Below are 25,900 nucleotides of genomic sequence, written 5' to 3'. Positions count from 1 at the left end.
AACCCCTCTGCACCCCACAGAGTCCCGAACCCCTCTGCACCCCACAGGATCCCACACCCCTCTGCACCCCACAGGATCCCACACCCCTCTGGATCTGCTGTCCCCAGGCAGGCCCGGGGTTGGTGATGGGGTGCCAGGGTTTGGGTTTGAGCACCCTCACCCCTCTCTCTTGTCCTGCACCCCCTGCCCCTTACTGCTGCCCCTCACTGGTGTGAACTGGAGCCCTGCTCGCTCCGGCCCTGCTCCGGGGTGGGGACAGGGCTGTCCCTGTCCCTGTCGCAGCTGCGATCTCCCTGCCCGGGACGTGGCTGGGCTCGGGAAGCCACAGCTCCGCCCTGTCCCCGTTCCCGGGGAGGGAACTGGGTGGGATGGGAAGGGAGGGGTTGGAGTGGGGCTGGGGGGTCTCAGGGTGGGTGAGGGTCTCCCTCCTGGGGGTGGGAGCATGTCCCCAGCCCAACCCTGACACCAAACCATCCTCAGAAACACTGGGGGGGTCCCAGCAGGGATTTCCCCTGCCCCCAACCCCCCTCCAACACTGCCCACCCCCCTTGACAGACGAACCCACCAGCCCCAGCATCGACCTGAAGGCCAAGCACGTCCCGGCCTCCTCGGTGGTGTCCAGCGCCATGAACTCCGCACCCGCCGTGGCCACCAGCCCCGCGTCGCCCACCTTCGCCTTCGCCCTGTCCCGGCACTACTCCCAGGACTGCAGTAAGTGCTGGGCAGGGGGAACAGCCCCGGGAGTCCGGGAGGGGAGCAGCCCCCCGGCCCAGAGCCCTGCCCCACGGCCCCGGGCTGAGCAGGGTGGGCTTTGCCCCTTCCTCACCGCAGGCAGCATCAAGGCCGGCCGCCGCTCCTCCTACCTGCTGGCCATCACCACCGAGCGCTCCAAGTCCTGCGACGACGGTCTGAACGCATTTCGGGACGAGGGGAAGATCCTAAGGTAGGGCTGGACCCCCGTCCCGCCCCCGCCCCACAGCTCCCACCCCCTCCCGCTGACGGGGGCTGCTCTCCCCGCAGGAGGATGCCCAGCCGGGTCCCCAGCCTCCGCATGCTGAGGAGCTTCTTCACCGACGGGGTGAGTGCCGCGCCGGGGGCCGCCCCCAAAGAGCTGGGGGGGCAGCAGGGGGTGCCGATGGCCTCCCCCCAACACCTCCCTCCGGCCCCTCGCAGTCTCTGGACAGCCTGGGCGCGTCCGAAGACGCCCGTTCCAAAAGACACTCAACCTCCGACCTCTCGGACGTGCCGTTCAGCGCCGTGAGGAAGGAGGGCTGGCTCCACTGCAAGCAGATCCTCACCAAAAAGGGGAAGGTAGGCCGGGGTTTGCCCCCAGCCCGGGGGGCGGCGGGGCCGCTCCCCGAGGCCGCCGCTCCATCCCTTGTCCCCCGCAGAAGGTCGGTGGAGGCATCCGGCAGTGGAAGCGCGTGTTCGCCGTGCTGCGCACCCACTCGCTGTACCTGTGCAAGGACAGGCGGGAGGCGGTGACCTGCGCCCCGGCCCCAGGTGAGGAGGAGCCGCCGATCAGCATCCAAGCGTGCCTGGTGGACATCTCCTACAGCGAGACCAAGAGGAAGCACGTCTTCCGCCTGACGACCGCTGACTTCTGTGAATATCTCTTTCAGGCAGAGGATCGGGAAGACATGCTGGCCTGGATCAAAGTCATCAGGGAGAACAGCAAGGCTGAGGGCGAGGTGAGAGCCACATGGGGCTCCCGGCTGCCTCTGGCTCTCCCGGCACTAACCGCCTCGGCTCTCTCCGGCTCTTTGCCTTGTGCTGCTTCCCCAGGCCACGGCCAGGCCCGTGCCGCGCTCCCAGGGGTGCGTGGGGGCTCGTGGTGTCCAAGAAGAGCGTGGCCCCGCCGCCCCGGCCGGGGCAGGGTGCGCGGGATGCTCGGCGGAGGGGCCGCGGCTCTCCAGGCGGAGCCGGTGCCGATCGGCCGAGTCGGCGTTTGGTTGTGCGGTGGTGGAGGAGCCTGCGTGGCTCTGCCGTGGTGTGTCCTGGCTCTGGTGAGGTGCCACGTGGCTGTGCCGTGGCGTGGCTGCGCCGTGGTGGCGTGTCCCTGCCACGGTGTGATGTGGCTGCACTGTGGTTTGGCATGTCCCTGGTGAGGTTGGATGTGTCTCTGCCGAGGTTTGGCATGTCCCTGGTGAGGCTGGATGTGTCTCTGCCGAGGTTTGGCATGTCCCTGATGAGGTTGGACGTGTCTCTGCCGAGGTTTGGCATGTCCCTGGTGAGGTTGGATGTGTCTCTGCCGAGGTTTGGCATGTCCCTGATGAGGTTGGATGTGTCTCTGCCGAGGTTTGGCATGTCCCCGGTGAGGTTGGATGTGTCTCTGCCGAGGTTTGGCATGTTCCTGCCAAGGTTTGGCGTGTCCCTGCTGAGGTTTGATGCGGCTCTGCCAAAGTTTGACGTGGCTGTGCCACGGTGTGACTTGTCCCTGCCAAGGTTTGGCGTGGCTCTGCCATGGTTTGGCGTGGCTCTGCCATGGATTGGTGTGGCTCTGCCATGGTTTGGCATGGCTCTGCCAAGGTTTGGTGTGGCTCTGCCATGGTTTGGTGTGGCTCTGCCATGGTTTGGTGTGGCTCTGCCAAGGTTTGGTGTGGCTCTGCCAAGGTTTGGTGTGGCTCTGCCATGGTTTGGTGTTTCTCTGCCATGGTTTGGCGTGGCTCTGCCATGGTTTGGCGTGGCTCTGCCATGGTTTGGTGTGGCTCTGCCACGGTTTGGTGTGGCTCTGCCAAGGTTTGGTGTGGCTCTGCCATGGTTTGGTGTGGCTCTGCCATGGTTTGGTGTGGCTCTGCCATGGTTTGGCGTGGGTCTGCCATGGTTTGGCGTGGCTCTGCCATGGTTTGGTGTGGCTCTGCCAAGGTTTGGCATGGCTCTGCCATGGTTTGGCGTGGCTCAGTTTGTGGAGAGAGATCCGGGCACGGATTGTGGTGCTGCCGAGCCCTCCCGGGGCAGCCGTGGGCTGTGCCAAGTCACTGAGGTGTGAGATGGGCACAGCCGCCCTGGCGCTGCTCTGGGCTCCAGCAGTGGATCCGCGGTGTGGCTGTGCCGGTGCCGGTGCCGGTGCTGGGCCGGCCGTGGTGCCACAGTGGCTCGGTTTGGTGGCAGTGGTGGTCACACCAGGCTTGTGGCAGGCTCCAGCCCCGGAGGGTGCGTTGAGCTCGGGGCTGTCTCTGGTTGTTTGTGGCACAGCCCTGCCCCGGGGGGCACAGGGGGCTCGGCAGGGACCGTGCTGCTGGATCAGAACCGGGTGGTGCTGCCAGGTTGGAATCAGATGGTGCTGGAGGGTCAGAACTGAACTGTGCTGCTGTGGCTGGAACCGGACGGTGCTGTTGGGTCAGAACCAGATGGTGCTGCTGGGTCAGAACCGGACGGTGCTGCTGGGTCAGAACTGAACTGTGCTGCTGTGGTTGGTGCTGATGTTGCGGATGGTGCTGCTGGGTCAGAACCGGATGGTGCTGCCAGGTTGGAATCAGATGGTGCTGTCGGGTCAGAACCACCTGGTGCTGCCGGGTTGGAACTGAGCTGTGCTGTCGGGTCAGAACCACCTGGTGCTGCCGGGTCAGAACCGGACGGTGCTGCCATGGTGGGAACCAGACGTTTCTCCAAGGCTGGAGCGTTGTGGAGGTTGCAGAGCTCCAAGGCGGAGCTGTCTGTGCACACCCCGGCTCTGCGGTGCTGTTGGGGCGCACCGTGTGTCCGCGGAGGCGGCGCGGCTCGATGGAGGTGTCCGTGCCGTGGCAGGACACACCCGTGTCCGGCTCGGACCCCGCTCCGCGGCCTGGAGCGACGGACAGCGGCGGGGCCGGGGCAGCGGGGACCTGGTGCTGCCCTTGCCCGGCAGAGCGTGGACTTGCCCGGGGTTGTCCGGCGGACGCGCTTGCTCAAGCTCTCCCTTCCCCTCTTCTCTCTGCCTCCCCAGGACCCCGGTTTTGCCAGCCAAGCCCTTATCAGCAAGAAGTTAAACGACTACCGGAAAGTGAGGTACGGACCGGGGTGGTGGGCACCGAGACCCCCGGGGCGTTGGTCACCCTGGTGTGACGGTGACGGAGCAAAGCCGGCGGCTCCCTGGATGGGGCAGTGACAGAAGAGCCGCCCGCACCCGGCTTGGCCTGGGGTCGGCCAAACCCACTTTTAAGGAGGCTCGGAGCAGCCCGGGGGTCTGTGTAGGATGCCGGGAAAGGCTGGGAGTGACGCCGGCAGTGTTTACCGGGAGGTTTTGTGCCGGGCTGGTGCCCCTGGCCCTGCCCCACCTGAGCCCTCCCCGCTCTCCCTGCAGCCCTGCGGGCACCAAGCCCGACTCGTCCCCCAAGGGCCCTCGTGGGCTGGGGATCCGAGCCGAGTTCCTGAAGCAGACGGGAACCAGCGCGCCCCGGTCCCCCAGGCAGGACGCAGCCGTCACAAAAGGTACAGGGGACACCCCAGGACAGCAAACCGGGGGTGCTTGGTGGGGCGTCTTCCCATTTATCCCAAGTGATCCTGTGGGTTTTTTCCCCCTCCCCACCCACCCCCAGATGAAAGCAGCTCCCAAAAAGCCCCGTGGGGCATCAACATCATGAAGAAGAACAAGAAATCCACCCCGCGCGCCTTCGGCGTGAGGCTGGAAGATTGTCAGCCTGCCCCGGACAACAAGGTAGGGCCGTGCCACCACCGCCAGCCCTCGGGGACTCCGCACAGCCCTGGCACCCCCTGAGCCCGTCCCTGTCCCTGCAGAACGTGCCCCTGATCGTGGAAGCGTGCTGCAAGGTGGTGGAGGACCGCGGGCTGGAGTACATGGGCATCTACCGCGTGCCCGGCAACAACGCGGTGGTGTCCAGCCTGCAGGAGCAGCTCAACAAGGGAGCCACTGAGATCAACCTGCAGGACGAGGTGAGGGCAGGGCAGGTGACTGTCCCCGCGGCTGGCCCCGTGCTGGTCCCCATCCCTATCATGCCTCTGGAATGCTTCCTGGTCTGCGTCATCATCCCTGTCCTTGTTATCATCCCTGTCCCCATCATCATCCCTGTATCCATCATCCCTGTCCCATCATCCCTGTCCTCATCATCGTCCCTGTCCCCACCATCATCCCTGTATCCATCATCCCTGTATCCATCATCCCTGTCCCTATCATCATCCCTGTCCCCATCATCATCCCTGTCCCCATCATCATCCCTGTCCCATCATCCCTGTCCCCATTATCATCCCTGTCCCATCATCCCTGTCCCCATCATCATCCCTGTCCCCATCATCATCCCTGTCCCATCATCCCTGTCCCATCATCCCTGTCCCCATCATCATCCCTGTCCCCATCATCATCCCTGTCCCATCATTGTCATCCCTGTCCCCATCATCCCTGTCCCATCATCCCTGTCCCCATCATCATCCCTGTCCCATCATTGTCATCCCTGTCCCCATCATCCCTGTCCCATCATCCCTGTCCCCATCATCATCCCTGTCCCATCATTGTCATCCCTGTCCCCATCATCATCCCTGTATCCATCATCCCTGTCCCATCATTGTCATCCCTGTCCCCATCATCATCCCTGTATCCATCATCCCTGTCCCATCATTGTCATCCCTGTCTCCATCATCATCCCTGTATCCATCATCCCTGTCCCATCATTGTCATTCCTGTCCCCATCATCATCCCTGTCCCCATCATCATCCCTGTTCCCATCATCCCTCTCCCATAGTCCCTGTCCCTTTTATCCCTGTCCCCATTATCCCTGTCCTTGTTATCCCTGATCCCGTTATCCCTGTCCCCATCATCCCTGATCCCGTTATCCCTGTCCCCATCATCCCTGTCCCCATCATCCCTGTCCCCATCATCCCTGTCCCCGTTATCCCTGTCCCCATCATCCCTGTCCCCATTATCCCTGTCCCCATCATCCCTGTCCCCGTTGTCCCTGTCCCCGTTGTCCCTGTCCCCGTTGTCCCTGTCCCCGTTATCCCTGTCCCCGTTATCCCTGTCCCGTTGTCCCTGTCCCCGTTGTCCCTGTCCCCATCGTTGTCCCTGTCCCCATCATCCCTGTCCCCATTGTCCCTGTCCCCGTTGTCCCTGTCCCTGTTATCCCTGTCCCGTTGTCCCTGTCCCCGTTGTCCCTGTCCCCATCGTTGTCCCTGTCCCCATCATCCCTGTCCCCGTTGTCCCTGTCCCCGTTGTCCCTGTCCCCATCGTTGTCCCTGTCCCCGTTGTCCCTGTCCCCGTTGTCCCTGTCCCCACAGCCCCATTTCCATCCCTCCCCTGCAGTGCCAGGGCCGCCTGGCGGTGGCTGTGGGTGACATCCTGGGGACACTTTTGTCCCCCTGCATCCGGCCACTCCTCCGCGCTGGCTCAGGACTTCTCCCTGCCTGTGTCGCTGCCTTGGGGACTTCACCCCGCTGTCTCCTGGGTGTCCCTGGGTGTCCCCCTGAGCAGCCTCTTCTGTCCCCTGCAGCGGTGGCAGGACCTGAACGTCATCAGCAGCCTCTTGAAATCCTTTTTCCGAAAGCTGCCCGAGCCTCTCTTCACCGACGGTGAGTCCCCAGCCCCCGGGGCCACCAGAGCCCCCGACCCCACCCCCCCGCGTTGGGGCATGTCCCCAAACCCGGTGACACAGCCGCCCATGGTGGGGGACAGCGCAGACCCCCCTGTCACCAAGGCCACTTGTCCCTCCCTGCCGTGGGAGGAGCACTGAGACCCTTCCTCAAAATGTCCAGCGGGTTCACCCGGGGGTCCCTGGCTCTGGGGGGGTGGGGTGGTGGCCTGTCCCCTCCACCCGGCTGTGACACCCTCAGGTCCCTCTTTCAGATAAATACAACGACTTTATCGAAGCCAACCGCATCGAAGACGCCAGCGAGAGGATGAGGACGCTGCGGAAGCTGGTAGGGACACGGGACAGGGTGGGGACACCGTCCCGGACCCCCCCCCTTGGGTGGGGACAGCGATCAGAGGGGTGACCAGTGCCACCCCACAGATCCGGGACCTGCCAGGCCACTACTACGAGACCCTCAAATTCCTGGTGGGTCACCTGAAGACCATCGCTGACCACTCGGAGAAGAACAAGGTACTGACCGCCCCCACCCAGCCCACCCTGGGAACCTCCTGGCCCACCCGAAGCCCCCCCCGGGGTTGGGCTGCAGCTCTGACCCGGCTCTGGGCACAGATGGAGCCCCGGAACCTGGCGCTGGTGTTCGGCCCCACGCTGGTGCGGACGTCCGAGGACAACATGACCGACATGGTGACGCACATGCCCGACCGCTACAAGATCGTGGAGACCCTCATCCAGCACGTGAGTGGCACCCCTGGGTGGGATCTGGGTGGGGAGGGCGGGATCTGCACCCCGAAATTTGGGGGTGCAGCTGCTGACCCCTCTCCCGTCCCCCCCACAGTCAGACTGGTTCTTCAGTGACAAAGAGGACAAGGGCGAGAAGGTGAGTCCTGCCCGCCCTCGGGGGGTCTCGCTGTGGGTCAGGGGTGGTGCAGACCCCCGGTTGGGTGTTAGGGGGGTTCATGGCAGCCCCCTGATCCTCTTTTCCCCCCCTCAGACCCCCGTGGATGAGAAGGAGGCTCAGTCCGTGCCCAACATCGAGTACCTGCTGCCCAACATCGGCAGGACGGCGGCGCCCGGCGATGCCGCAGGTGAGGGGCAGCGCCCGTGGCATCGTCCCCTCCTCTCCTGGCACCCCGGAGTGCTCCCCCCGACCCTCTGTCCCCTCCCTGCCCGCATCTCTGGGCAGCCAGCCCGGCTCGCCACGGCCACGGCCAACCTGTGTGTGCTGGAGTGGGACATCCCTGCTCCCTCCTCTCCGAAAAACGGGAATAACCCCTGGAGACGCCCGATGATCCCCCTGTCCCGTCACCCTCCTCTCTCTCCGGTGGCCACTCCTTGTCCCTCAGGGCTCCCCGGCAGCGCCCACCCCGCGGGACCCCCGCCCGCGCTGCCCACCCCGGAGAGCGGGAGCCTTTGACGTTGGACTGATTTCTTACGTTCTTTCCTTGAACTTCTCTGTGCTGTCCTCTTCCTCCTCCTCCTCCTCTTCCTCCTCCAGCGGACCTCCTCGAGAGCTAGAGCGGGTACAGTCTGATCCCGGGTGCATTGCTCACGCACTAACCCTCGGGGGGACCACGAGAGAGCGGGAGCAGGGGGGGCGCAGCGGGAGGGGAGGGGACCCTGTCCTGCCTGGCGCTGTCCCCAGGGTCCCCCCAACACCGGCAGGGATGGGAGCCCCGAATCCTTTCCGCTCTGCTTCTCCAACTCTTGTTTGGCCAGTGCCTGTGGTGGCATCTCGCTGCGGGGAGGGGTGTGGGGTGTCCCAGTTCTGGGGTGCGAGGTTCCCAAAGCCCCGGGGAGGGTCAGCACCCCCTTTCTGCCTCCCCCTCTCTCGTTGTCAGCAGCTGCTAACCCCGTCCCGGGCATGCGGGGCGGGAGAGGGGTCTGTGTCCCGTCCTTGTCCTTCACACGGTGGCAGCAGGGCCAGGGCTGCTTGTCCCCTCTGTGTCCCCTCTCTGTGTCCCCTCTTTACCCCGTAACCCCCCGGCCTGTCCCAGCCCCCTCGGGCACCCCCAGACCCCGCTCCGAGGCTGGGTGTGGCACGGAGCCCCCTCCCCACGCTCCGTCCCGGTGTCGCACGGTCCCCGTCCCCTCCGTGTCCCCCCGCGGCCGGGGAAGGGTTGGGGTCCCACCGCGGGGGTCCCGGCTGTGTGTCCTGGCTGTGTGTGACCCCCTTGTCCCCACTCCTCACCCTGGGTGAGGCGAGCAGTGCCAGGGACCCCCCACCCACCCCGGGACCACCGGAGCCCCTCCCGGCGCGAGCCGGGTGTGACAGCCCCGCCACGTCCCCGTCGTGGTTTGGGGGGAACGGAGCAGCACCCCCGACTCGACCCCCAGACCCTTCCCCAGCACTTTCCCACCCCCGGGACCCCCCTAACCCCCCTCTCCCCTCTGCTTTCCAGGCTCGAACCGCAGCGGCTCCGCCAAACCGAAGGTGAGAGGGGGGGTCCCGGTGCGGGGCTGGCGGGGGGGGGCGCGGGGGGACGGGGACACTCAGCCCGTCCGTGTGGCCGCCACCGCTGACCCCGCTGTCCCCGCTGTCCCCAGGGCACGTGGCCGTCGCGCAAAGCGCCGCCGCACCGGGAGCTCCTCGCCATCCCCTTCGTCTCGGCCGCCGCCCGCAAGAGGAAGAAGAGGAGAGAGGCCGAAGGCGTTGGGAGCAGCACCGACGACGACGCGGAGCGCAGGGACGGCCCGGGCCGGCAGCAGGAGCGGGAGGGCCCCGCGGTGACACCCGGCAAAGCCCCCCGCGGCACCGGCACCGAGCCGGCCGGCGTGGAGCGGGAATGCTCCGCCGATCCCGCGGGAGCCGGATCCGAGCCGGCCCCGGACGCCCGCTCCATCGTGTCCGGCTACTCCACGCTGTCCACCATGGACCGCAGCCTGTGCTCCGAGGTGCACTCGGTGGCCGGGAGCCGCGGGGAGGAGGCGGACGACGAGCGCAGCGAGCTCAGCCACATGGAGACGGACACGGAGAGCCGCGAGGGCGGCCGGGGACAGGCCGGGGTGGGGACAGGCGACGAGGACAAGTCACCCCTTGGCCGCCCCTCCTTCAACTCGCACCGCCTGATCCAGTGCGACACGCTGGCCCGCAGGAAGCTGGGCAGGCCGCGGCCGGCCGGGGACACCGCGGGGGTGGCCAGCGGGGACGAGCAGAGCTGGGTGGCCCCCGGGCGACCGTGGCTGCGGGAGCAGCTCCGGCAGCACCTGCGGGGCTCCGCCGATGACATGGGGGTCCGCCTGCGCCGGGCGCACTCCCCCGAGACCCGCCGCAAGAAGAGCAGCTGGCGCCGGCACACGGTGGTGGTGCCCGGTGGCCTCAAGGACCTCAACTTCAACGAGTGGAAGGAACCGCGGGGGCTCGAGGGGACACCGGGACCCTGTCGCGACAAGGACTCGGGGCTCAGCAGCTTGGAGTCCACCAAAGCCCGGCCCGCGGTTGCCCCGCCTGGCACTGGCGGCCCGGGCACGGCCACCGAGAGCCCCCCGGGCAGCCCCGGCCCCCCGGCGCCCCTGCGCTTCCCGCAGTGTCTCTGACCCCCCCGGGCAGTGTTTAATTTAAGGATTGTCCCTTGTCCCCGTATTTAATTGTGCTCCGGACAAGCTGCTGTGATTATTTAACAGGTCCCGGTGGCCCCGCGCCTGGGGAGGGGGGACAAAGCCACCTCGTCCCCTCCACGCTTTGGGGACCAGCGGGGTCCCGCAGCCCCCAGGCAGTGCCGGGAGGGGCTGGCGGGGACTGTCGCCAGTGGTGGCCCTGCTGTCCCCAGCCGCGGCGGAGCGAAGTGCGGGCACTTCCCTGGGCGCTGCGGCTGCTCCGGTGGGACCTGCCCCGGGTTGGGGACCTTGGGGACCTCTGGGTCAGAGACCCCTGCCCTGGGGATCTTGGGGACATCAGGGTCAGAGACCCCTGCCCTGGGGACCTTGGGGACATCAGGGTCAGAGACCCCTGCCCTGGGGACCCTGGGGACATCAGGGTCAGAGACCCCTGCCCTGGGGATCTTGGGGACATCAGGGTCAGAGACCCCTGCCCTGGGGACCTTGGGGACATCAGGGTCAGAGACCCCCGCCCTGGGGACCCTGGGGACATCAGGGTCAGAGACCCCTACCTTGGGGACCTTGGGGACCTTGTCAGAGACCCCCGCCCTGGGGACCCTGGGGACATCAAGGTCAGAGACCCCCGCCCTGGGGACCCTGGGGACTCTCCATGCCCTGAGCACCTTGAGGACCCCACCTCAGGGACCCTCCCCCGTGTGCCGGGGTCCCCTGGGGACCTCAGCGCTGTCACCCTGAGCCTGGGGTGTCCCCAGGAGCCGGGGAGGGGCTGGCACTGAGTGGGGACACCCTGTGACATGGGGAGGGGACACTGCCACCGAGTCGCTGTCCCCTTCCTGCCCCCCAGGCCAGAAGCACTTTAGGAATGGGGCGCGGGGACCCCTGGCGTGGCCACGCGGGGACACCGAGTGCCACCAGCTCGGTGGCCTTGCTGTCACCTCCCGTCACCGTCTCTCCGTGTCGTTCTCATTACGTTATGCAAATATTTGCTGTAAAATTTGTTTTCCTTTTCGAATTTTTGGGATTTTTTTTTTCCCTTTTTTTTTTTCTCTTTTTTTTTTGTTTTTTTGTTTCGTTTTTTCCCCCCTCCCTGTAAATATCGTCTCTGTGCCCGTGTAACATATCCCAAAGGATTTATAAAGGATTTTTTTAAAGAAGTTTTGCTCAGCGGAAAAAGCCAGCCCCGAGCAGGGGACGTGCTCAGTGGTGACTTTTTAAAACCCTCCTGCATGTCCCCCCCCTCCCCAAAAAAAACCCCTCCCCACCCCCATTCCCGGCGCCTCGGCCCCGTCGGGATCTGCAAAACTGCAAAAAAATAAATAAAAACCGCAAACCGACCCCAAAAATCCCTCCTGCTTTGCCCTCCCACCTCCGGTCCTGGTCTATATAATGGAAATAAACTGATTATTCGAGGTTTTGCTGTTGTTAATTCCCATTTTTTGGCGGGGGGGAGGCGGGAATAAACCCCAAATTCCCGCTGTTGGGAATTTTTATTCAAGGTGGGGAAAAATTTCATTTTTCCTCTGAGGAAATAACAGAATTGGGGATGTCTCATCCCCATCGAAATTCTCAATTTTGGGGATGGAAAGTGAGGGAAAAACAGAGCCAGAAAAGAGAGAAAAAAATAAAAAAAAAAGTAAAAAAAAATTAATTTTTATTAAAGCCAGACACTCTGATAGAAAAGAAAAAATCATCAAGGGAAAAAAAAAAAAAAAAAAAAAAAGGAAAATAATAAAAAGCAACCCTTTTTTTTTGTTTGTTTGTTTTTTTATCACGGGAATTACAACGGTCACACACAACTACCCATGGCATCCACGGCGACACGGGGGACACGGCGAAGTGGCGAGGGGGTGGCACAGGTCGGAGGGGGAGGTCTCCCCTCCCTCCCCTCCCCCGTTTTTCCCCTGTGCCAGGCATTTTTTTTTTAATTATAATTATTTTTTTTCTTCCTTTTTTTTTTTCCTTTTTTTTTCCTTATTTTTCAACTTTTTTTTTTTTAATATATATATATATTTTTATTTTTTTTGTCCGTTTTATTTCCTTTTTAAAACAATTCACGAGAAAATTCATGCGGAAAAGAGAAAGAGAGAAAGAGAGACACACAACGGCGTAGAAACCCCAAAACATCCTCTAAAGAGAACCAGAAATTCATCTTTTTTTTCCCTTTTTTTGGTGTTTTTTTTCGCTTTTTCTTCTCAGTTTACTCATTTTTTTTGTCCTTTTCGGAGTCGTAGCCTTTTTTTATTCCGTTTGTTTGTTTGAAAACAACATCCAGACGAGAAAAGCGGGGAGCGCATGCAGCGGGGCGCCTCCGACACATGCACGATGCAGGCAGCGCTTGGATTTCAGCTTTTTTTTTTTTGGGGTGATTTTTATATATTTTCCTCTTTTTTTTTTCATTTTTATTTAGTTTTTTTCCTTCTCTTTCCGGTCCGAACCAGAAGGGAGTTTTTTATTTTGAATTTTGAGTGGTTTTTTGGTGGTTTTTGGGTATTTTTGGGTGTTTTTGGGGTGTTTTTTGGGTGTTTTTTGGGTGTATTTCGAATGGTTTTTCGGGTGTTTTTTTGGGTGTTTTTTGGGTATTTTTGGGTGTTTTTTTGGTGTTTTTTGGGTGTTTTTGGGTGTATTTCGGATGGTTTTTCGGGTGTTTTTTTGGGTGTTTTTGGGTGTTTTTTGGGTGTATTTCGGATGGTTTTTTGGGTGTTTTTGGGTGTTTTTTGGGTGTTTTTTTGGTGTTTTGGGGTGTTTTTCGGGTGTTTTTTTGGGTGTTTTTCGGGTGTTTTTCGGGTGTTTTTTGGGTGTTTTTTTTGGGTGTTTTTCGGGTGTTTTTGGGGTGTTTTTGGGTGTTTTTTGGGTTTTTGGGGGTTTTTTTGGGGTGTTTTTTGGGTGTTTTTTGGGTGTTTTTGGGTGTTTTTCGGGTGTTTTTGGGTGTTTTTTGGGTTTTTTTGGGGGTGTTTTTCGGGTGTTTTTCGGGTGTTTTTTGGGTGTTTTTCGGGTGTTTTTCGGGTGTTTTTTGGGGTGTTTTTTGGGTATTTTTGGGTGTTTTCTCCTTGTTTCAGCGAGGGATTTGCACGATGCCATGAAGGGGACGCACACGCGGGGACATCACGCTCACGGGGACACCAGCCGCGGGGACAAAGGGACACTTTTTTGGGGGGGTTTGGGGGTGGTTTGGGGACAGGTTTGGGGACCTGCCACCCCCCCCGTCACCTGGCGTTGTCACCTCCCCACGCTCTGCCCTGCGGGAGTGACACCGAGATTTGGGGACAAAGTGGGGTTGGGGACACTGGGGTGGGGACACCGAGGTGGGGACATCGGGGTTGGACTAAGGACAGCAATGTCATTTTTGGGGGTGTCACCAAGGAGGTGGCATTGTCACCCCCCGCCCCAACTGGGTGTCCCCAAAGGGGGTGGCATTGTCACCTCCCCATGTCACTTTTGGGGTTGTCGCCAAGGGGGTGGCGTTGTCACCTTTATATGGGTGTCCCCAAAGGGGTGGCACTGTCACCTCCCCATGTGGGTGTCCCCGAAAGGGGTGGCATTGTCACCTTTATATGGGTGTCCCCAAAGGGGCGGCATTGTCACCCCCCAGCTCGGTGTCCCCAAGGGGGTGGCACTGTCACCTCCATGTGGGTGTCCCCAAGGGGGTGGCTTTGTCACTCACAATTGGGTGTCCCCAGAGGGGGTGACCCTGTCACCTCCCCAGCTCGGTGTCCCCAAGGGGTGACAATGCCACCTCCATGTGAATGCCCCCAAGGGGATGGCACTGTCACCTCCTCATGTGGGTGTCCCCAAGGGGGTGGCCCTGTCACTTCCCCAGCTCGGTGTCCCCAAGGGGGTGGCACTGTCACTCACAATTGGGTGTCCCCAAGGAGGTGGCTTTGTCACTCACAATTGGGTGTGCCCAAAGGGGATGACCCTGTCACCTCCATGTGAATGTCCCCAAGGGGGTGGCACTGTCACCTCCATGTGAATGTCCCCAAGGGGGTGACCCTGTCACCTCTCCAGCTCGGTGTCCCCAAGGGGGTGACAATGCCACCTCCATGTGAATGTCCCCAAGGGGGTGACCCTGTCACCTCCCCAGCTCGGTGTCCCCAAGGGGGTGACAATGCCACCTCCATGTGAATGTCCCCAAGGGGGTGGCACTGTCACCTCCACCCCTCCAGCCCCGCTGGGTGGGGAGGAGGGTGAGGCGCTGTCACCGCGCCCCCTTTGGGGTGACAGGAGGTGACAGGAGGTGACAGGAGGTGACAAAAAGCGCGCGGGGAGGGGGAGGGGACAGCGCCAGGTGCCACCCCCGGCCCGGCCCGGGGAGAAACAGCGAATTCACTTTGGTACCGAGGGAAGGAACCGGCACCGCCGCTGGCACCGGGGGACGCGCCCGGCTGTCCCCAGCGCCACCAGCAGCTGGGGACAGCCCTGGCGACAAGCGGAGAGAGCGGGGACACAGCGCCAAGCCGCTCTGGGAACCACGAGGAGCTCGAAACCTAAGCAGGGATTTTTTTCAAATCCACCCCCTAAATAACGATTTATCATTTATTTCTCTTCATTTTTTTTTCCTTTTTTTTTTTTTAGATTTTTTAAAGTTTTTTTTTCCCCTCTTTAAATATTTATATATAGATTTATATTACGTATATTATATATATATAATATGTAAATATATTTTTTAAAACAATATAAAATGTTAAGACACTTCACTTAAATGTAAAGAGTTGCTTTTTTTGCAATCCAAAGAAATTGCATCGTGATTTTTTTTTTTTCCGTTTTTTTTTCCTCTCTTTTTTTTTTTTTTGGTCTTTTTATTTATTTTTTTTTTTTGGTTTTTTTGTTCTTTTTTAGTCTGTGTTTTTTTCTCTTTGTTATCCAAAAAAAGGCTCTCGTTTCTTCTGTACAAAAATGATCGAGATACAAAAAAGAAGAAAAAAAAACAAACCCAAAACCGAACAAAGAACGAAACAGAAAACCGGAGGAGGGGGGGGAAAGGAAGAAAAAAAGGAATTGAAGTTTTTTTTTTAAAAAAAACCCGAAAATTATCAACCCAAGGACGAAATAGAGAACGGAAGCAGTGATTGGATCTCGTGTTGCACACGCACACACACACACACGCACCTGGGCACACCTGGGCACAGCTGGATACACCTGGAGCACATCTGTGCACACCTGGGTGCTGCCAGGTACACCTGGAGCACACCTGGGTGCTTCCGGGTACACCTGGGGCACATCTGTGCACACCTGGGTGCTGCCGGGTACACCTGGAGCACACCTGGGCACACCTGGGTGCTGCCGGGTACACCTGGAGCACACCTGGACACAGCTGGCCACACCTGGGGTACCCCTGGGATGCACCCAGGCGCGGCTGGGACACACCTGGACACACCTAGAATACATCTGTGCACACCTGGACACACCTAGAGTACACCTGGAGCGCACCTGGACACACCTGTGCATACCTGGGATCACCTGGGCACACCTGGAGCCCACCTGGGGGACACCTGGTGCTCACCTGGCCACACCTGGCCACACCTGGGGCACACTTGGGCTCAAATGGAGCACACCTGGACACAGCTGGGGCACAGCTGGAGCACACCTGGGCACACCTGGGGCACACCTGGCTCGGCCGCTCTGCCGGGAGGTGGCCACGGGCCCCTCGCCCAAGCCCCCCCTGGGTCCCCGCCAGCCCGGCCGGGTCCGGGGCTGCTCCCCCGGGGCTCCGGGTCCCCGTCCCGCCCGCTCGTCCCCAACGGGAGGGGACAGAGCCGCGGCCAGGTGACCCCCCCCGGCATCACCGCAGCCCCTCCATCGCATCCCGAGCCCCCTCCCCAATTCACACCCGCGCCCGGCGGCCCCTCCGGCACTCCCGGGGACCCCCCGGCCCCCCTCGAGGGGAGCCGGGCGTGGCGGCGGCGACAGCGGCGACAGCGGCGACAGCGGCCCGGGATGTCCCCGAGCCCTCGGCCCCGCCGGCCACCCACCGGCGAGCCCTGCCCGGGGCTGTCCTCTCCTCCTGCGGGGACACGGCCGCGGCTCCCGGGCCGCTCCGGGGCTGCTCCGGGGGTCGCTCCGGGGGTCGCTCCCGGGGTCCCTCCGGGGGTCGTGTCCTCGGCGGGCGCTGCTTCCCGGTTTTCCGCGCGGTGGGAGCTGGAAGCTGCTCCTGGCTGGACGCTGGTGGGGGGAAGCTCTGAGAGCTCTTAAATAAACAGGAAAAAAAAAACCAACCAAAACAACGACAAAAAAAAAAAAAAAAACCAAAACGAAAAAACGGAGGGGATGGGGAGGGTAAAAAGGGGGGAAAAAGAGGAAAACGGGAGGGGAAGGAAACCAAACCAACAGCGATCCGAAGGGGAGGAAAAAAAAAGGAGAAAAGGAGGAAAAAGAGAGAGAGAGAGAAACAGAAAGTGGCTGGTTGGCCATGGCGGAGCGGGAGGGGACACAGAGGTCGGGCCGAGGCGCGGCGCAGGCGACACACAAAAAGTTCTTTTGGCGGAGCGGAGGCGACAAAAAACATGGATCAAACAGAAAGAGGAGGGGACAACAGGTGGCGGCTTCCCTCCAGAGCGCCTCAGGAAGAAGCCAAGTCCCAGGGAGGAAGAGGAGAGCGAGGAAGAGAGGAGGAGCGGCCGGGCGGAGCTGGCAGGGGCGCTCAGAATGAGATGGAGGAGTTCCTGGCCCCAAAGGAAGTCAATACGGGGATGGATGTTCTGCCAGCTGCGGGTTTTTCTGAGACCGTGGGGGAGGTCTCACTGGCCTCTTTAGATGGTCTAGTGGCCTGGAAAGAAAAGCAAGATTCAAGGAGGACGAGGAGGAGGAGAAAAGGGTGGAAAGTCCGAAAAGAAAGGAGAAAAAAAAAAAAAAAAAAAAAAAAAGCTATAAAAATAAAAATAAAAAAGACGAAAGGAAAAACTGAAAGGAGGAGGAAAAAAAAAAAAAAAACAACCAAACGAACCAACAGAAACGAGGACAAGGGGACAAGAAAAAAAAAAGGAAAAACGAAACCCAAAAACAACCGAGAACCAAAGGGAGTTCGTTCAGAAGCAGCACTGAGTCAGGCCTGAGGTCAAGCAGCTGGAAAAGGGCCACCACAAACAGCGCGACAAGAGCGGGTCCCACGCGTCACTGCACGGGCAGGGGACATCCCCGGGAGGAGCGGACGGACGGACGGACGGGCGGACGGACAGGCGGACACACAGGCAGACGCAGGCGGGGGGTGGCGGGGGGTGAGAGGGGAGGCACAGGGGACACGGGGGAGGCACGGGGGGGACAAGAAGGGCAGCGTTAGAGCGGGCACAGCCCCCGGCCGAGCCTCGGCGGTGCCCACCCTGTCCCTGTCCCTGTCCCTGTCCCTGTCCCTGCCCCTGTCCCTGCCCCTGTCCCTGTCCCTGTCCCTGCCCCTGTCCCTGTCCCTGTCCCTGTCCCTGTCCCTGTCCCCACCGTGCCCGGGGGGTGGGGGGGGGTCGGTCACCAGCGGCACGGGGCTTGGGGAATGATGAAAATCCCTCAGGGATCCTCCAGCCCCCTCCTCGCCCTCAGTGAGGGGTTGGGGTGCTGGGGGAGAGGAGCGGGGGCGCGGCCAAAAGTGACGGGGGGGGACAAAAGTGACACGGAATAACGCCAGCCGGGGCAGCGGCAGGTGCCGGGGGGAGGTTGATGGTGCCACCGAGGTGTCCCCGAGGCGGACAGCGGTGACACCGAGCAGCCGCGGCTGTGTGGCCTCCAGGGGAGGGGGCTCGGTGGTCTCGTGGGGTCAGGAGATGCTCCCCGGGCCCTCTCTCCGGTCCAGGGGGAATCCAGAGGGAGCTCCTCGCCTCTCCCTGATTCCACGGGCCGGGACAGCCCCGCAGGCCGGAGGGGACAGCCAGGGGACGCCCCCCGAGCTCGGGGATGGACCCTCCTTGGGGGAATTTTCCCACTGGGAACGGAGCAGCCGAGGGGAGGGTTTGACCCTTCTCGCAGGCTCCGTTTTGCCCATTCCACACTTGCCCAAATTGCGTGAAATCCCCCCCAAAACCCTGCAGGGAGTAGCTCCGGTTTGTCCGACAGGGCCGGCGGCTGCACGAGAATGAGCAGAATCGGGTTTATTGCGGGATTTTGGCGGTGCAAAGGGGGTCGGGACACAGAGGGGGGGGCGCAGGAAGGGCTCAAGGCGGAGCCGCTCGCGGTGCTGCTGCCCAGCGAGGGGAAAAGGGCTGCTGGGAGCGGGGACAAGGGGTCAGCAGGGAGGGAGGACACCCGAGTGGCCGTGATCCCCTGGCCTGTGGCCCGAGCCGGCCGGGAATGCACGGCCGGAGCCGGGGGGACAGCAGGGACGGAGCTGGGGGGATGCAGGAGCTGCCCCCCGGGATGGGCAGGGGTCAGTGCTGGGGGGCTGGGGATGTTCCATCCCATCCAATTCTCTTCCAGCTGCTGTGGCCCGCTCACCCTGTCCCCACGGTGTCCCCACGGTGTCCCCACGGTGTCCCCACGGTGTCCCCGGTGCCACCACCCCCGCCTGGGACACCACAAGCTGCGTGGGGCGGGGTCCCGGGTCCCCAAAACCTCCCGGGACAGTAGCCCCAGGGAGGGAATTCCCATCCCCAGAGCTCCCGTGGCTCTGCCACGCTCCAAGGAGATGTCACTGTCCCCAGGGGCGAGGGGACAACGCCACCGCGGCAGCGTGACACCCAGCGCTGGGGGACAACCGGCTGCGGCTACAGCCAGGACAGTCACAGTCACAGGGTTTGTGTCTCTCAGCACGAAGTCGTGTCGCTGTCCCCTGTCCCCACGGGCTGTGACAAGAGCCCCTCGTGCGCCTCAACAGCCGCGTCCCTTTGTCCCCAACCCCGCCGGGCTCAGCCGAAGCCGAGAAGGCACCAAGAAAGAGAGAACCCAGCCCCAAAAATCATCACGCTGGGGGCGTCCCCGGCTCAGGCCGTGCCCGAGGGCGCTGCCGGGGCCGCGGGCAGCCCCGGGACGGCTCTAGGGGTGGAGTACCTGCTGCTGGCCCTGGATCCGCATGTACTCCATGCGCTGCTTGATGTGCTTGCCCTTGTCGGGGCTGCCCTGCTGGCCCTGCTTCAGCCGCGACGCCGGGTTCACCACCTTCATGGCCGGGATGGAGACGCCACCGCTCTGCCGGGACACAAAATCCAGGGGAAAAGGGTTAAAATCCTTGAATCCTGGTGGAGCCGGCAGCGCTGGGTGCCTGGGGCTGAGCCACCCCTGCCGGCACAGCCCGTGCTGGCGAGGATGAGGAGGATGAGGCTCCCCCGTGTGAGCTCCAAACCCCGCCGGGACTTACCGGGAGCCACCCGAGAGGGGGTTTAGGGCAGACACGGCAAAAACCGGGACACCGAGGGCGGGACAGGACACCCGAGAGAGAGGGAAAGAGGCGGCGGCAGGCAGAAGCAGATTCCAGGTGGGAACGGCGGCAGTGGGAATACAGAGGAGTTTATTGACGGCTGTGCACAGGAGCGGATACAGAGAATCGCCAGAGCACCCCCGCGTGTCCCCTCCCGTGCCAGGGACACCCCAGGTCCCCTCCCGGTGGCCTCGTGCCTGTCCTGTTCCAGTGGGGACATCCCAGGTTGGGAAATCCATGGCTCGGGTGAACCCCTGGGATCCTCAGTGGTCCCCAGGGGTGGGACACGGGGGATTCCCACACCCCACAGCACGAGGGAATCAAAAAATCATGGAAAATTCCTCAGCTGGGAGGGTGGAGGATCATATCAGAGTCCAAATCCCAGCCCTGGAGAATCCCACATGCGCCACAGCATCCCCGGCATTCCCGGCGCTGGGAATCTTCCAGAATCCTCGGGAGGTGACAGCAGCCCTGCCCTGCCCCGCTCTGCTTTAGGACTGACCCATCACAGCCTCTCCTGCCTAACCCTGAGCCTGGCTTTGCCCCAAATCCATCCCCGCAGCTCCGCTTCCCGTTTTCCAGGGAAAAAACATCTGGAAAAATTGCAGTGCACCCCCGTTCACCCAGCGAGAGCCCCCCGAGGAGCGGGAGAACGGCTCCAAATGGAAAAGGAGATTTATTCCCCAGCGCTGGCTGTTAATAAAGGAGCAGGTTGACGTTGCAGCGGAGCTCAGGGCATTTTTCCCCTCCCTGTTTTTCCCAGATATTCAGCTGGATTCCAGTGGAAAGCAATTTGGGATGGCTTCAGGGAGCTCACGCTGCGGTTTAATTAGGAGAAACATCTGCTGGGTTCCGGCTGCCGCTCGTTAGGAGAGGGGTTTTTATGCAAAATGGGGAAATTGAGAGCGGTGCTTCGGCATCCGGAGCGCCCAGCCCTGGCCAATCCTGTGGGATGTCCATGGACTCCCTGGGATGCTCCTGGACCCCTTGGGATGATCTTGGACCCCTTGGGATGATCTTGGACCCCTTGGGATGCCCTTGGAACCCTTGGGATGCTCTTGGACACCCTTGGGATGCTCTTGGATCCCTTGGGATGCCCATGGACCCCTTGGGATGCTCAAGGACCCCCTTGGGATGCTCATGGACCCCTTGGGATGCCCATGGACCCCTTGGGATGCTCTTGGACCCCTTGGGATGCTCTTGGACCCCTTGGGATGCCCATGGACCCCTTGGGATGCTCTTGGACCCCTTGGGATGCCCATGGACCCCTTGGGATACCCTTGGACCCCTTGGGATGCTCAAGAACCCCTTGGGATGCCCTTGGATCCCTTGGGATGCCCTTGGATCCCTTGGGATGCCCTTGGACCCCTTGGGATGCTCTTGAACCCCCTGGGATGCTCAAGGACCCCTTCAGATGCCCATCCTGGACCTGCTGCTCCAAAACCCTGCCAGGGAGGAAGAATCCACCTCATCCCGGGTCTAATTCCAGGACGGGATCAGCCAGCACCACCCGGCCCCGCCTCCCTTCCCGCTGCCAGCTCCTGCCTCGCTCATTCCTGCCCTTCCCAAACCCCTCCAAGTGCCAGCGAGAAGAGGAAGATTCGCTCTCCGCCTCGGCCCTGCCTGGAGGAGGAGTCACAGAGAGGGAGCAGGCGGAGGAAGAGACATCAGAGTGAATCCAGGGCAGAGCAGGGCACGGGGGAGAAGAGAAAATGAACCTGGCGAGTGCCGGGGGGCAGCTGCGGCTTGGGGAGCAGCGCTGGCTTGGTCCTGCTCGGACTCTTGGCAGCGCCATCCTTGGCCTGGCTGAGGTCCAGCGCGGTGTCACCGTCGCAGCCTCCGAGCCCGAGGTCCCCCAGGCTCTTCCCGGCCTCCTCGGATCCCAGCGCGTCCTTGGGGAACGCCAGCTCCACGGCGGGGTGGCTGCTGATCTCGCTGATGGTCATTTCCAGCTCGCGGATGGTTTCCTCCAGGCTGTCCAGCCTCTGGTAGGTGTCCTCATAAATCTCCTTTTTGCCCGGGGCCGGGGGGAGCCCGGGGGACAAGCGGCCTCTGCAGAGCCCCTCCGCCACTTTCCCCCCCGTTCCGGGGTCGCCCCCGGCAGCCGGAGCCCCTCCATCCCATCCCGGAGGTGCCGTGGAGTGGCTGGAGCGGGCAGGAATCTGCTCCAGGGGCTGCTCCTGCCGGGAATGTCCCTCTGGATCCGTGCCCGCGGGAATCCCGGCATGCGGCAGCGGGCTCTCCTCTCTCCACGCGGCTTTGGGAGCCCCGCCGGAGCGTCCAGGAGCGAGCCCGGCTCCTCTCTGGGGATCCCCATCGGGAATTTGGGGAATGATCGCGGCACCGATGGAGGGGAGCGCGGCCTCCGCAGCTCCGGCACCTTCCCCGTGGCTCCGAGGAGCCCCGCGACTTTGGGGACAAATCTTGTCGCCTCCTCCTGGCCTGCTGGCAGCGTCCAGAGCCGCGTCCCCTCCTTGTCCCCCCATTTTATCCCTCGGGAAAGGCGCGGCCGCCAAAGGAAACTCCCGGGAGGTGCTGCCGGGGGCCGGCGGGGCTGGAGGGCGTTCCTGTGCCAGCGGGGACTTTGGGGAGCTGCCAGGAGCCACCGCCAGGCCCCTCCTTGTCCCCTCGGGTGGCAGCCGCGCTCCTGCTGCGCTGCCCGGTGCCAGCCACGGCTCCGGCTCGGCTTCGGGGGACGGCGGCTCCGACACCCACTCGGTGAGCACGATCTGGGGCAGGGAGAACGCCCGGCTGGCCGGGGCTGCCAGCGGCTCCTAGGTAGAGAATTCAGACAGGTTAGGGGCCGGGAGACAGCGGGGTCTGCCTGGGGAGGCACCACGGGCGCCACAAATTATTGGGGTCCCCCCCGCCACGGCACGGCTGAGTTCCAGAGGAGGGGGTTTGGGGAGGGAGAGGAGGGGGCTCAGCTCCCTCCTGCCCATCCCGCACTCCCAGCGGGATTCACGGCACGGATGGGGGCTGGAGAGGGGCTCAGCTCCCTCCTGCCCATCCCGCACATCCCAGCGGGATTCACGGCACGGATGGGGGCTGGAGAGGGGCTCAGCTCCCTCCTGCCCATCCCGCACATCCCAGCGGGACTCACGGCACGGAGGGGGGCTGGAGAGGGGCTCAGCTCCCTCCTGCCCATCCCGCACATCCCAGCGGGATTCACGGCACGGATGGGGGCTGGAGGGGGGCTCAGCTCCCTCCTGCCCATCCCGCACTCCCAGAGGGATTCACGGCACGGATGGGGGCTGGAGAGGGGCTCAGCTCCCTCCTGCCCATCCCGCACATCCCAGCGGGATTCACGGCACGGATGGGGGCTGGAGAGGGGCTCAGCTCCCTCCTGCCCATCCCGCACTCCCAGAGGGATTCACGGCACGGATGGGGGCTGGAGGGGGGCTCAGCTCCCTCCTGCTCATCCCATTGCGAGGGGCAGCGTGAACAGGGGATGGAAGGGAATGTTCAGCTTCCTCCTCCAGCCCTGGTATCCCACCGGGATCCAGCGCATGGACAGGGACTGGACAGGGATGTCCAGCTCCCTCGTCCAGCCCTGACATCCCACCAGGAGCACGGATAGGGACTGGACAGGGATGCTCAGCTCCCTCCTCCGGCCCTGAAATCCCGCAGGGATCCAGAGCATGGACAGGGACTGGAAGGGAATGTCCAGCTCCTTCCTCCCACCGGGATCCAGAGCATGGAGAAGGACTGGACAGGGATGTCCAGCTCCCTCCTCCAGCCCTGATATCCCACTGGGATCCAGAGCATGGAGAAGGACTGGACAGGGATGCTCAGGTCCCTCCTGTCCAGCCCTACATCCCACTGGGATCCAGAACATGGACAAGGACTGGACAGGGATGTCCAGCTCCCTCCTCCAGCCCTGATATCCCACTGGGAGCATGGATAGAGACTGGACAGGGATGTCCAGCTCCCTCCTGTACAGCCCTACATCCCACCGGACCCAGAGCACGGACAGGGAATGGAGGGGAAGCTCAGCTCCCTCCTGTCCAGCCCTGACATCCCACTGGAGCACAAACCCTTGGAGCAGAATCCAAGCCGGTGTTTCTGCGTTTTTGGAAATCCCGCTGCCACCAGCAGAGAATCCAGCCGGGATTTCTCCGTGCTGGCACAAACTGGGGGCACTGGGGCAGAGCTCCGGCGGGGGCTGAGCCATCCCAGCCGGGCTGCCGAGGGCCGCCCGGCCTTTCCCACCCCGAGGGGCCCAAAATCCCCCAAAATCTGCACTGGGGCAGAGCTCCGGCGGGGGCTGAGCCATCCCAGCCGAGCTGCCGAGGGCCGCCCGGCCTTTCCCACCCCGAGGGGCCCAAAATCCCCCGGAAAATGCTGCTCTTCCTGCCGCACTTCCCTGCTCCCGTCCCAGGAATCGCTGGGATGCCTGAGGGAATCTGGGGGTGCGGCTGAGCCCATCCCAACTGGCCCAGGAGAGGGGGACACCCAGAGGGACCAGACCCTCCCCCAGGAGCTGAACTGCCGGGATGAGCCAGAGCTCCCCTCGCGTCTGGCATGGCAGGAGCTCCTGTCCCGCTCTTTGCCCCCTCCTGGGCATTCCCTGCTCCATCCCAGCCGCTCTCCAGGCATTTTCCTCCTGCTTTTCCTACCCTGGGCATTCCCTGCTCCATCCCAGCCGCTCTCCAGGCATTTTCCTCCTGCTTTTCCTACCCTGGGCATTCCCTGCTCCATCCCAGCCGCTCTCCAGGCATTTCCCTCCCGTTCTTCCCATCCTGGCTATCCCCTATTTAATCCAGGCCACTCTCCAGGCATTTCCCACCTGTTCTTCCCATCCCGGGTATTCCCTGCTCCATCCCGTCTTCTCTCCAGGTGTTTTCCTCCTGCTCTCCTCACCCTGGACATTCCCTGCTCCATCCCAGCCACTCTCCTGGCATTTTCCTCCTGTTTTCTCCACTCTGGCTATCTCATTTAATCCAGGCCGCTCTCCAGGCATTTTCCTCCTGCTTTTCCCACCCTGAACATTCCCTGCTCCATGCCAGCCGCTCTCCAGCCCAGAGAGAGCCCAGCGTGGATCTCCGGAGTGCTGCGGTGGGGCCGGACGTGATTCCAGGCAGTCCCAAACCACCGGACCGTGCTCCAAACCCTTCCCTTCCCATCCTCCGCATGCACTCGGAGCTCTCCCGTGCCCCGCCCGCCCCCCGGGCACCCAGCGTGGCGTGAGAGCGGCGGGCGCTGCCCGTGCGGTGCTGGGGGTGCCCGGGAGCCCCTCGGGAGCCCCCCGGGAGCCCCCCGGGAGCCGCGGCCGCGCGTTAGTGCTGGCTCCGGTGCCGTGTCAGTGCCGTGAGCGTGGCGGTGGGGAGAGAAGCCGTTAATTAGCCGGTTAATTAGGCGGTTAAATCAGAGAGAAGGAGCAGAAGTGAGTTGAGAGGAGGCAGAGGAGGAAGGCGGTGAGAGCGCAGCCCCGTTACCTTCCATCCTTCGGCCGCCAGCGCGGCTCCGTCGGGCCACGGCTCGGGGTGGCCCGGGGCCACGGGCTCGAGGGGGTCACAACGGAGCGTGGGGAGGAAAGGGGAGGCGGAGCTGCGCTGAAACACCTGGGGAGTCAAACACGGCCGTTGGAGGGAGCCTGGGGTCCCCTGGGCCTGCAGCGGGGCTCCGAGCGGCCACGGGCTCAGCCGGGCCCGCGGAATGTTGGTGCAGAGGCAGCGCTGTCCCCTGGGCTGCTGGCAATTTCACCTGTCCCCTGGCCAGCAGGGTCACCTGTCCCCTGGCCGGCAGTGTCACCTGTCCCCTGGGCTGCTGGCAGTGTCACCTGTCCCCTGGCCAGCAGTGTCACCCGTCCCCTGGCCAGCAGGGTCACCCGTCCCCTGGGCTGCTGGCAGTGTCACCTGTCCCCTGGCCAGCAGTGTCACCTGTCCCCTGGCCAGCAGGGTCACCCGTCCCCTGGGCTGCTGGCAGGGTTACCTGTCCCCTGGCCAGCAGGGTCAGCTGTCCCCTGGCCAGCAGGGTCACCTGTCCCCTGGGCTGCTGGCAGTGTCACCTGTCCCCTGGCCAGCAGGGTCACCTGTCCCCTGGCCAGCAGTGTCACCGGTCCCCTGGCCAGCAGGGTCACCTGTCCCCTGGGCTGCTGGCAGTGTCACCGGTCCCCTGGCCAGCAGGGTCAGCTGTCCCCTGGCCAGCAGGGTCACCTGTCCCCTGGCCAGCAGTGTCACCGGTCCCCTGGCCAGCAGGGTCACCTGTCCCCTGGGCTGCTGGCAGTGTCACCGGTCCCCTGGCCAGCAGGGTCAGCTGTCCCCTGGCCAGCAGGGTCACCGGTCCCCTGGGCTGCTGGCAGTGTCACCTGTCCCCTGGCCACCAGTGTCATCTGTCCCCTGGCCACCAGTGTCACCAGTCCCCTGGTTACCAGTGTCACCCATCCCCTGGCCAGCAGTGTCACTGGTCCAGTCTGGCAGCATCACTGGTCCAGTTCTCCTGCTTGCGGCATCATCACCTGTGCCCCGTGTCACCACCTGTGCCCTGTGTCACC

The 25,900-nt window shown here is 62.7% G+C and overlaps 2 protein-coding genes across 8 annotated transcripts in view; one reads left to right on the top strand and one right to left on the bottom strand.

Annotated features, from left to right (window-relative positions):
* Window positions 1-11,487, top strand: part of ARHGAP23 (Rho GTPase activating protein 23) — a 33,193-nt gene extending 21,706 nt beyond the window's left edge. For 2 of the 3 annotated variants that reach the window (XM_086864426.1, XM_086864428.1), the window contains exons 8-24: window positions 556-711; window positions 832-943; window positions 1,021-1,078; window positions 1,174-1,311; window positions 1,392-1,691; window positions 3,926-3,987; window positions 4,283-4,410; window positions 4,518-4,636; window positions 4,717-4,872; window positions 6,420-6,498; window positions 6,773-6,846; window positions 6,939-7,028; window positions 7,128-7,253; window positions 7,354-7,395; window positions 7,510-7,603; window positions 8,918-8,949; window positions 9,063-11,487. In XM_086864426.1, coding sequence (XP_086720552.1) covers window positions 556-711; window positions 832-943; window positions 1,021-1,078; window positions 1,174-1,311; window positions 1,392-1,691; window positions 3,926-3,987; window positions 4,283-4,410; window positions 4,518-4,636; window positions 4,717-4,872; window positions 6,420-6,498; window positions 6,773-6,846; window positions 6,939-7,028; window positions 7,128-7,253; window positions 7,354-7,395; window positions 7,510-7,603; window positions 8,918-8,949; window positions 9,063-10,052 — 2,756 coding nt within the window. In that variant the 3' untranslated portion in view covers window positions 10,053-11,487. The remainder of the gene's footprint in view (window positions 1-555; window positions 712-831; window positions 944-1,020; window positions 1,079-1,173; window positions 1,312-1,391; window positions 1,692-3,925; window positions 3,988-4,282; window positions 4,411-4,517; window positions 4,637-4,716; window positions 4,873-6,419; window positions 6,499-6,772; window positions 6,847-6,938; window positions 7,029-7,127; window positions 7,254-7,353; window positions 7,396-7,509; window positions 7,604-8,917; window positions 8,950-9,062) is intronic. The other variant, XM_086864427.1, reaches the window with a different exon arrangement.
* A 5,094-nt stretch (window positions 11,488-16,581) lies between these two features.
* SRCIN1 (SRC kinase signaling inhibitor 1) overlaps window positions 16,582-25,900 on the bottom strand; it is a 63,164-nt gene continuing 53,845 nt past the window's right edge. For 3 of the 5 annotated variants that reach the window (XM_086864424.1, XM_086864423.1, XM_086864422.1), the window contains 3 exons: window positions 24,843-24,968; window positions 21,123-22,178; window positions 18,128-19,175 (listed from right to left, as the gene is read on the bottom strand). In XM_086864424.1, coding sequence (XP_086720550.1) covers window positions 19,023-19,175; window positions 21,123-22,178; window positions 24,843-24,968 — 1,335 coding nt within the window. In that variant the 3' untranslated portion in view covers window positions 18,128-19,022. Of the gene's footprint in view, window positions 16,837-18,127; window positions 19,176-21,122; window positions 22,179-24,842; window positions 24,969-25,900 lie in introns of those variants that run through there. The other 2 variants (XM_086864421.1, XM_086864425.1) reach the window with 2 other exon arrangements.

The sequence above is a fragment of the Cyanistes caeruleus genome, chromosome 27 (assembly GCF_971803275.1).
Source record: "Cyanistes caeruleus chromosome 27, bCyaCae1.hap1.1, whole genome shotgun sequence".
Taxonomy (NCBI): Eukaryota; Metazoa; Chordata; class Aves; order Passeriformes; family Paridae; genus Cyanistes; species Cyanistes caeruleus.
Note: the sequence above shows the minus strand (reverse complement) of the source record. Positions and strands in the feature narration are given on the sequence as shown.